General features: G+C 38.7%; 1 protein-coding gene across 1 annotated transcript; it reads left to right on the top strand.

The window, feature by feature from the left end:
* The first annotated feature begins 7,982 nt into the window (after positions 1-7,982).
* Positions 7,983-11,416, top strand: LOC114462665 (zinc finger protein 608-like). The gene is made up of 4 exons (XM_028445689.1): positions 7,983-8,103; positions 10,094-10,316; positions 11,075-11,162; positions 11,307-11,416. Exons 1-4 carry the CDS (start codon positions 8,011-8,013, stop codon positions 11,392-11,394), a joined length of 492 nt encoding a protein of 163 aa, XP_028301490.1. The 5' UTR covers positions 7,983-8,010; the 3' UTR covers positions 11,395-11,416.
* Positions 11,417-11,636: the final 220 nt, after the last annotated feature.

The following is an 11,636-nucleotide window of genomic DNA, read 5'->3' as shown; positions in this document are numbered from 1 at the left end:
CATCTCTCCTGTCTGGTCTTCATCATTTATCACCACAGAGTGTGTTTTCAAGTCAAAGACGAGGTAACCGTAAATTTCACCGTAACACAGGACTGACTGAAAAGTTTCTGCCAAACCCCACCCAAGGAGGAAAAAAGAAAGGAAGGGTGTCAGAATGCTCCCATGAGTTCGGCGCCACCGGTATAGCATATGATAATCACATGCTTAGGTGTGTGCGTGTGTGTGTGTAGTGTGTGTGTATGTGTATGTGTGTGTGTGTATGGTGTGTGTGTGTTGCAGTAGCCTTGGGATAGTTGCTGGCTATCTTGTGTTAGTGGGGGGAGAGGCATGTGAGAGCATCTGACCTTCCCAAGGGAAAGACAAAGAGAGGATAGAAAGTTACATCTTATGAGTAAGCATACATTCAATGAGTAAGATATACGAGTAAACATGATTTATTAATTTTGCCACCACACACCCTAAAACGAGCACACAGTCCACCATTAAACTTCAGCACTCTCTCAACTTCACTTCACTTCAAAGACGTCACGTCCCAGCGACTCTAAGGATTACAGACCAGTTGCGTTGACCTCCCACATCATGAAGACCCTGGAGAGACTTATCCTGGTGCAGCTTCAACCATCTATCAGACCATACCTGGACCCACTACAGTTTGCCTACCAGCCCAATGTTGGAGTTGAGGACGCCATCTCCTTCCTGCTCAACCGTGTCTACTCTCACCTCTACAAGCCGGCGAGCACTGTGAGAGTCATGTTCTTTGAATTTTCCAGTGCTTTTAACACCATCCGTCCGGCTCTACTGGGTGAGAATCTGACAGAGATGCAGGTTGACTCCTCCATTGTGTCCTGGATTGTGAACTACTTAACTGTCAGACCACAGTTTGTACACCTGCGACACTGTGTGTCTGACAAAGTGGTCAGCAACACCTGGGCCCCTCAAGGGACTGTACTCTCTCCCTTCCTCTTCATCACCTACATCACGGACTTCAGCTACTGCACTGACACCTGTCATCTCCAGAAGTTCTCGGACGACTTTGCAGTGGTTGGATGTATCAGGGAGGGAGACGAGGTGGAGTACAGGGCTGCTGTGGACAGCTTTGTCACATGGAGTGAGTGGAACCATCTACAGCTCAATGTGACAAAGACTAAGGAGCTGATTGTCGACCTGAGGAGAACCAAGAGGCCAGTCAGCCCTGTCTCCATCCAGGGGGTCAGTGTGGACATTGTAGAGGAGTACAAAGGGCGATCCTCTACGCTGTTGTTTGCTGGGGGAGCAGACTGAGGGTCGCAGATGCCAACAGACTCATCCACAAGGCCATTGACATTGTAAGGATTAAACTGGGCTCTCTGAAAGTGGTGACGGAGAGAAGGAGCCTGTCCAAAGTGAAATCCATCTTGGTCAATGAGTCCCATCCACTCCATGATGTGCTGGTCAGTCACAGGAGCACCTTCAGCACCAGGCTGATCCAACCACGGTGCTCCACAGAACGTCACAGGAAATCATTCCTACATGTGGAGATCAAACATTACAATTCATCACTGTCCTGTCAGCTTTGATTGTTGTACATATCTAAATCATATTTGTATTATTTTTGTAAATATCTGAATCATATTGCTATAAATTTGTACAATTATTATTATTATTTGTAGTATTATCTATCCTACTTTATTTTCTACTACTGTAATGTGTGTGTTTCTGATCCTTATTTTAAACAGTCTTTTACTTAATTATACACTTATTTATTGTTTATTCTTTCTTTTGTCTTTGTTAATGTTTTTATTATTTTATTTGTGATTTTTTTTCTGTGGCTGTAACAAAAGCAATTTCCCAATGGGATTAATATAGTATTTCTGATTTTGATACTGATGCAGATGTTCTCCTACTGTACGATATCTCAGCTAGTTTGTTGTTCTTTCCCAGGTTACTTTATCCAGTTCTAAAAATCAGCTGAAGATGGGAATCTCTGGACTGCTTCAGTTAATGAAGAGCCCGTTATTATGACAGAGATGACATTGAAATATCTTCCAATGTTGCTATGACAGACGCAGAAAGTAAACAAAGACGGTGTCCCGCAAGGGTCAAAACTTCAAATCGCGCAACAGCGAAGCAGAGGCAACTCAAGTTTTTCCAGACTGTAAATCATGCGCAAGTTATATGGAATCCGCAAACGAAACCCAAAGGAATACTAAACGATTCAATTATCATAACCAAGAAACAAAAATACAGAAAACAGGAATTCCAAAAGCAAAACTAAATATCTTTGAAGATGAACTGAACCAGTTAAACTGGGATAATGTTATGAAAGATTCCAATATGAACCAAGGTGCTAATATCTTTGTCACGACACTGAGTAATATGGTAAAACAGTTTACTAAAACATGGACAAGTAAACCAAAAAAATATTCCCTCCCATGGTTTAACGACGATATTTGGCATATAATGAAAAAACGTGACACTGCACGTAAAAAGTCTCTGAAGTCTAGAAACGGCACGGATCATCAAATTTATACCACACTTCGAAACCAAGTCATAAGCAATCTAAGTAATGCCAAAACTGACTACTTTACTAAAAAGATAGAAGAGGCTAACGGTTGTAGCGCCACACTGTGGCAACACATAAACTACTTAACCAACCCTGCAAAGAAAAAGCACGTAATGATAGATTCCATCAAAGTGGATGGCACTCTGGTCAATAACAATGAGTCAATGGCAAATGTTTTTAATGATTTTTTTGTAGACTCTGTGCATGAACTAGCAAGAACATTTAAAAACAAGGTGACGTGTTGAAGATGTTAACTTAGTTAATGCAAGCCTTTTTAAAATCCAAGAGGTCTCTTCTGATTAAAAAGATAATTACAAATATGAACAACTCCACGGCAAAAGACATCCATAACTTAAGTATGACCTTGATTAAAAAACATCAGGACAGTCTGCTACAACCAGTTACATATTTAGTTAATCTCTCAATCAGGTCAAATACATTCCCACAGTGCTGGAAGCCCGCTGTAATAACACCGATCCACAAGTCAGGCGAAAAGGACACACCCAACAACTACAGGCCTATTGCCATTCTCCCTGTCATGTCTAAAATCCTGGAAAAGGTAATTGCAGAACAACTCATTGAACATCTTGAGTCAAACCAGCTGCTGCATCCTCAACAATTTGGTTTTAGGCGCAAATACAGCACCGAAACAGCTAACTGTTTCCTGCTAGAGAAGATCAAAGGGCCTCTAGACAAAGGGCAAGTAGTCGGTGCAGTATTTCTAGACCTAAAAAAAGCCTTTGACACTGTGGATCACAGCGTTCTGTTTAACAAACTCCAGCTCTTTAAAATGTCACCAAGCTTTTTAGCATGGTTAAAATCATATTTGGAGGGAAGACAGCAGTGCATTAAGGTTAATGGGGTGATGTCAGCTCTCTTCCCTAACAACATGGGGGTTCCTCAAGGATCAGTACTGGGGCCATTGTTGTTCACAATGTACATCAATGACCTCCCTGATTGCTGCCAAGGTGTCAACTGCCAGCTGTACGCAGATGATACAGTAATCCATCTGTCTGCTAAAACTCCAGCTCTGGCAGCGCAGCAGTTGACACTTGCCCTAGTAAACATCTCTAAATGGCTCGAGCTGTCTCACCTAACCTTAAATGTGAAGAAAACCGTTGCTGTCTGTTTCTCAATTAAAACAAGACCCTCTAACAGCACCTTTGAAGTCAGCATAAACAATGAAATCATACAAGTAGTAAAAGAGACCAAATATCTTGGAATTATTATTGATAACAACCTTAAATTTCAAAGTCAAGTCACAAATGTGTGTAAAAAGGTCAAATCCAACTTGAACTGTTTTCGCTTCATCAGGAGGGATCTGTCCCATCAGACCGCCCTGCTATACATGCATGCAATGATTTTTTCACATCTGTCCTACTGCATCACATCCTGGTCACAAACCTTCCCGTCCACACTCAAGCCAGTTGTTTCATTGTACAAACAGGCAGTCAAGGTATTTGATAGAAAACCTATGAGATGGCATCACTGTGACATCATTCATAGACATAATCTTTTTACTTTCGAAAACTTTATAAATTTTAGTACTCTGAAATTGGTCTTTAAATGTTTGAACAGTCATGTGTCGCCGCTGTTCTCAGCTCTCATTGTTCGGCGTCAGGACTCCCGTAGACCCAACACCAGAGCCTCGGTCAGTGGGGACTGTGTTCTCCCAAAATTTACAAAATCTTTTGGACAGTCCAGTTTCTCTTTTAATGGATCCAGCCTGTGGAACTCTCTGCCCACTGATTTAAAACTGCAGACTGACATGAACAGGTTTTACAGAGGTCTGAAACAATGGCTGAAGTCAAGTCAAAGCTGCTCACATGGTAACGCTTTATGAAATGTATCCTGATGTGTATTGTTTACCTTTTAAATAGTGTAATGTGGATTGTATTGCATTGTGTATTGTGAAATGTGTTGCCTCCTATGGACAGGTGTTGCAAATTAGCAGTTTTGCTATAACACTGAAAACGATGTATCTGGTTTGTCCAATGCAGTTGTTTTGTCCATATCAAATAAACGAATAAATAAAAAATAAAAAAATAAATAAATACAAAAGCCAAACGGTAGCTTTGGACACCTACTGTTGGCTGCATAAAGGAGACTTCTCATGTACTGAGAAACTGGCTAAAGGAGAAGAAACTGACCAGTAAGCAGCATTAATTTAGCAGAAGATCAGGAATGACTTGGTGATTATTGTTCATCTTTCTCCATCCCAGGTATGTGTGGTACTGCATAAAGTTTGTAGACATGCTGCTAAACTTTAGAGTCAAACCCATCCTGGTCTTTGATGGAAGCATTCTGCCTTCAAAACAGGAAGTGGATAAAGCTCGTAGAGAGTGAGTATGTTTAAGGATTTAGAAAGGAAATTTACTCTCTGCTATTTGAAACACATGTTTGATTCAGCGCGTAAATGTAGAGCTTTAATGGAATATTCTGCTTATTACAATATTTGACAATTAAATGTGGTTCCCAAAACTTTTCACAATCCCGTACCCCTTCAGATATTTAACCTGAAGCCATGTACCCCCTACTCCTGCTCACTTTACAACACAATACTGTAATGTTATATACAATGTTGCCAGTAGCAGAACAAATCCGGGCTGGGGGCGGGGCAAATGACCGGGCCCTTTAAACTTAAATAATAAAGCTCATAATAACATCATTTTATTACATACATATGCCTGCAACAGCAGGGCTTACACGCTTTGACACCACGAAGTGTGACTATGTCATTTTGAAGTCCATCGAACAGACATGAAGTATAACAAGAGAACAACAAAAACATTAGGATGGCCACTAACACAAATTCAAAGCAGTTCAGCACCACGGATAGCGACCGCTTTATTTTAACACCCACTTTAACCATTTCTACTCAGAGCCTGTATCATTAGCTAAGTTGAGTAAAACTGGCACAGCGGCCCACATGTTCAAAAACACGATTTCAATATGAAGTAATATAGACCTACTCACCACTATTTGAAGGGCATATGATGAGCCTTGCACTCTGTGAACTAGTCCACGATGCTTTGTATGTTCATTTCCTTTGCTTTGTCATTCTGTATAGACATCATGGCAAGTCCACTCAGTCTCTCCTGTCCCACTGTGCTCCTCCAGTGGTTTTTAATAGGTTTTCACTTGGAGAATGACCAGGACACGTGACTGACGTGCGTGCACATACTTTGTACAGAAACCTTGTTGTATACATATGTGATGCTTGAAAAACTGAAAAATGGCAATGAAGGAACCGCAGTTAAAGCTCGTAAATAGTAGTATAGTAGTATGTAGAAAACTTATCACCTGAGGACGTGGCCACTTATTTAAGGACACTCACTTTAAATACAGGTGAACAATTGAGGGACCCATGCAGCATTCCTGAAAACAAGTGGTCCGATGTGCGCTCCTTGTCCGATGTTCACTGGCCAGATTTTTATACATATCTGATAGAAAAACCCAGTGTTTAAACAAAAGAAAACCGAAAAGTATTAAGTATCTAGATGTTTATAACTACTTACAATATGCACCTTATTTAGTATGCATACGTCACACAAAATGGGTCTATATAACCCCAGTATAAATCTGCATGATGGGTGACTGCCCATATTCTGGGCACAAGTCACGGGAGGGCCCGCCTTCTCCAGCTCCCCTGAACCTTGGTAGAGGCTTGGCTCCGTTAAGTTCTACCTCCTATCAGGGCCGCTCTGGGGCCCGGGCCGGGGGCGTGCCGCCCTCCCAGCACCTCCTTTGCTCCACCCCTGAATGTAGCCCTACAGTGAAATCTGTCTCTGAACTTTACCTATCTTGATGAGGAATAAATCATAATAATAACAAAAAGTAAAAATTATTATTATTAATATTAATAATAATAATAATAATAATAATAATAATAATAATAATAATAGTAAGCACACAAAACAACATCTTGTTCAGAATTATCACTTGTTCAATGTATTTAATTAATTAGCTTACTGGTATTTTAATTGGAAAAAAAAAAAAACTCTTATTTTGGAAAAAATAAATACCATAAATTGAACATATGGCAGCAATACAACAAATTAATAAGCCTAAAACTATGAAATGCAACTTGCTCCAACTTCAATGATGAAGGTGATGTTGAGCGGCTGTTGCTTATAACTTCAACAATACTGGTTTGATACTTGTTCGGAACAGAATGTGATCAAGGATGTTTGCAGTGGCGTGCCGTGCATTTCACACCTAGGCCTTCAGTGATGTCCTACACTGAATGAATCCACCTCTTAATACCATAATTATGACGCCGTCTCTCGAAACCATACATTTATACAGAAACAAACATAGGCGAGTACAACTACTTTATTTCCGGAGCATTTAAAATCAATACATTCGTATTAACAATTAAGAGTAGTAAAGTAAAAGTTATATGATCGCTTGGATACTGTCACAACTTAAAAATAAAAGGCAATTAGTCTACAAAAGTCCACTAAACAGCACATTGTCGCACCCGTAAAGCAGTTTCATTCATTCATATCCGACAGTGGTGAAATGGTGTAGCCTACTCCTTGAACGTTTGATATAGATTAAAGCGAAACAATTCAGTCCCTTCACTGAAGTCACAGGTGCGCCAGGTACCGGCACATTATGGGCTCTGTCAGAGAAGGCCTTGCTGGCCCTGACGGCCCACCACTGGATGTTTGTAACATTTACTGTTAGTGTTCAACAAGGTACGTTTTAGTGGTTCAAAAGCCAATTGTAAATGCATTGTATACATAACAGGTTAATTACAGTATGCTTTTGCACAACTGTAACAAAATGTACATTATATATTTTACTGATATATCCTCTACATTAGATTTATGATATACAGTAATGAACATTATCATTTAGGTCTACTTTTAGTACTGAGGTACATGTAACAAAAACTGTTGTTTTACTTAAAAACACTATACAAAGTGACTATATATGTAATTCTGCATATGGTAAATTATTTCTTGAGTAATTTTAATGCACATGTGCTTGAATTATAAACACTTTCCTGAAACCCTTGTTTTTGTAAATCTCATTTAATCAGGGTGACAACACTATTTTTATGATAAGAGAATGCATAAAGTATGAACACAAATTACACATGCCTGCCAAATATAAAACAACGTTTTGAATGTTTAGATAACAATTTGCTTTTAAGTGTATAATAATTAATTTATTCACCATCATAATTGGACATATAGCAGTCATACAACAAATTCATCATCCTAAAACTGTGAAATACGTTTTGAGAATTTGAAAGTCTGAGTCTTTAATTGTTCTCCACGCAAAGTTTTGCTAGCGCAAAGCAATGTAGCTCTTATATCACTCCAAAAAAAGAACATTTAGAACATTCCTTTGATGTTCTGCCCTGTCATTTCTTCCTTTGATGTTCTCTGTGGCTAGGTGAATTCTGACACAGTAGTACTGGAGAGATATTACAAAGAATTGTTTAACGGCAGTGGATGTATAGCGAGCACAGGATTGATTTAAAGAAAATATCAGAACAGAAGTTGTTGCAAAAAGAAAGAAGCTTTCAAATGAGTGGAAGTAAAAAAGTAAGTGGACTTTTCAGAAATATTTTGGCTTATTTAAAGTCTAGAATTCATAATATCACTCTAAATGAGTTGTAAATGACTGAAAAGCTCTCAGCATTTCAGCAGTAAATAGATTTTGGAATACTCATCATGTTACCTCTGTGAATTTGTTCTACTTTGTTCCTTGTTGACTGCTAAATAAGTTTAAATACATCATTTACTGTGTCTTACAAGAAACGCTAAATCCTGAATGTTTCCAGTGAAGCAGGGTGAGCAGGTGTGGCTTAGGGTTAAAATGATGACCTTCACAGTAAAAAGGAAAAAGTCCACTTTGAATGAGATCCTTGGAAACCTCTAAAATTGATGAATCTATCGAGATTTTTTTTTTCAGCGAATAAAAAAAATTCATTTCAGAAGCACAATTATTTATTTAATATGAAATAAAAAAAGCTAAATATTGTAAAAATTAGGGGTGTGCATTGCCATTATGCTGACGCTACAATTTACGATGTGCATGTCATGATACAATATATTCCGATACTAAACCATCCATTTTATATCACAATATCTGTAAATACAAATTTCACCTTTACAACAACAAAATGGCATGAAACACTATTTATTTCATTTTTTTTTCAAACTTGTGAAAACAACTAAATGGTAACTAACTGTAATTCATGTATCAATAACAAAAACGAGTTCTATGTTAATCAAACTATTAAGTTATAATTTTCAAAAAAATGCTTAACCTTTGCTTCTAAATCAGATTCTGATTCTGTTAAGATCTTAAATAATTTAAATAAAAGTAACCACATACATCTATCAAAGTGCCCAGTATGTTTTATGAAAATAAAGTGCAATCAACTTCCAGCGAAAATGCATTGAGGAGTGAGGTAGTTTAACAAGGTCTGATGGTTCGTTCACTGACACCTAGTAATTGGGCGTTTACGTGCTATGCTAATGTTAGCACAATGGATATTTTTTGGATCAATACAATGATCTTGCAGTGAAATATCGCAATCTATTGCCAAATCATTTTTTTCTTCCACCCATTCTATGCTGATTGTTTCAGGTTTGCACAACGTCTGCTGGGCTTTGTTTGCTGCTCTGAAATATCCATTAAAAGCTCAATATTACAAAGACTTGTTCACCGAATCGTGTGAATTTAATGTATTTTTCGTAATACATTTTTCATTTGTTTTTTCCATAGTTGATACAATGGGTACAGGAACAGTTAGCAGTTCTTTACATACTGGGTAAGAGCATGTGGTCGGTCACATTGAGTAGCCATTGTTTCTGTACATATCATCCCATCCCTCCCCACACTCTCCTATGCATCCCCACAGAATGCAGCCAAGGCTTAAGACCACTATGAAGAAAGAGAATAAACAATAAAAAAAATGATATAGCAACACACACACACACACACACACACACACACACACACAAACACATACGGTCCATGAGTCCTTTGACCCTCATATTTGCAAAAATTCTCAAATAAATTTGTAAACTAAAAATAATTATAAAACGAGGCGCTTCACATCTACCTCCTCCATCATGACGATATCCCCAGAGATAGTATGGAAAATGTAAACATATGTATATATATCATCAAAATATACAGGTGACGTAAGTAACATTGTAAATATAATATTAATAACATAATACTTGACAAAATAAAGGCAGAAAATAGACAAGATGACATTTACAACATATTGGTAAATTTCACTCGTAACTTTGACCAGCAGTTGATGTTGGGTGTTTTGGCACTGTTCAAACAAGTTGTGGAAAGCTCCAAGTGGGCAATATCCCTGTAACCGAGAAGCCATTCCCTCACTGACAGTGTATGTGGTGGTTCCCAACGACAAACTATCATTCTTTTGGCAGCTGTCAGACCAGCCAATAACATACACTTGTTTTATACAGATCATTTTAAAGATGTTGTTTTATTTAGTGAATCTAATATGTGTACACTAGTCTGTTTCTGATCCATCTTCTTCTCCTCCAGGTGGACTTCAAGGTCCCAGCTCCTTCTCCTCCTGGTCACCATGGAGAACCTGGAACCTCAGCTTTCCCCTCCTCCTGCCCCTCAGCACAACTCACCTCCAGTCAGAAGCAGCTGGATGGAGGCCCTTCAGGGCCACTGGATGGGAACTCTTCTTTCTTAGGGCCCTGCCAGCCAAGGACCAGAGTGAACCTGAAAGGAGTAGTGTGCTGTGAGACAGAGGGAGGTAAGCAATAGTATGGACGTTTACACACTAAACTGTCCATTATTAACGCCTTCATCTGTGATCTGTGTGTGTGTGTGTGTGTTCATTATTGTGGTAGTTTCTTCAAAAGTAATTAGTTACTAGTTGTTACTAGGGATGTAAGGCTAATGGGAATGTGATGAAATTCTGCAATAAAAAAAAAACAAAAAAAAAAAAACGGCGATATAAAATTCAAAGATTCACAAAATCAAATCAAAGATTAAAAAGAGCTCAGTAGTGAGATGACATTTGATCCTCCTGCTTCCCGTAGCAGCTCAGAGCCTGCATTGTTTACAACATGGCAGACATCGTGGAGGCTTCGTAGATACTTATCTAAGCCTATTTTATCTTAGTCACTCGTCCTTTCTGCGTCTCAACTTCAAAAAGCCACTGGACCTCCACACTATATAGTTTTCTCATTATCAGTAAATTTGAAAAAAGACTGAGGTTTTAAAATAATCAACACAGAACATTTTTAAATGACTATATCTTAAATCTGCTTGGGAGGTTATATACCAGAAATAGTTTATGTCCTTTAGATCAATAAATAAAAAAAAGCTCTAAAAAAAAGTAAAAGGTATAAAAAAATTTGGATGTCCACTGTAAATACTCGGTTTATTGACATTGTTGGAAAGTTTTCATATTTTGGTAAATCCTTGTGTTTAATTGGATGTGTAACATTATGTGTTGGTTGAAACAACATGTGCTCACTGATGTATTTATTTCCTACGTGATGACAGGTATTCTGATGGTAGATATCAAATGGCGAAATAGAAGCTACGTGGGAACTCTGTTAGACTCCACACAACATGATTGGGTTCCTAAAAGGTAACCTTGAGCTTTCCTCTTTAAATCAGATCCTTTTATTCACCCAATACTTTGGCTGATGGGCTATATAACATGAAATACTTCTGGGTCCATTTTTTTTCTAAGAATCTCATTTCTATGTTTAATTCCTTTCTCTTGATCCAGCTTTTCTGAGTGGCAATCCAGGAACCCTGAGCTGCGTGGTGGCCGTGAACCAGAGAAGCGCAAGCGAACAACAGACGGGGATCAATAACTATGCAAAGTGTTCCCCTGACCCAAAGTTAAACGAGTTTCAAAGCATAGCAGCTTTTCTGAGTGGCGATCCAGGAACCCTGAGCTGCGTGGTGGCCGTGAACCAGAGAAGCGCAAGCGAACAACAGACGGGGATCATAACTATGCAAAGTGTTCCCCTGACCCAAAAGTTAAACGAGTTTCAAAGCATAGCAGTGGTAAAGGACGTAAAGCTGGAGGTTGTCCAACAAGTAAACAGGTGTT

This window comes from Gouania willdenowi, chromosome 4 (genome assembly GCF_900634775.1).
Source record: "Gouania willdenowi chromosome 4, fGouWil2.1, whole genome shotgun sequence".
In the NCBI taxonomy this organism is placed as follows: Eukaryota; Metazoa; Chordata; class Actinopteri; order Blenniiformes; family Gobiesocidae; genus Gouania; species Gouania willdenowi.
This window is presented reverse-complemented; position numbering and strand designations above follow the sequence as displayed.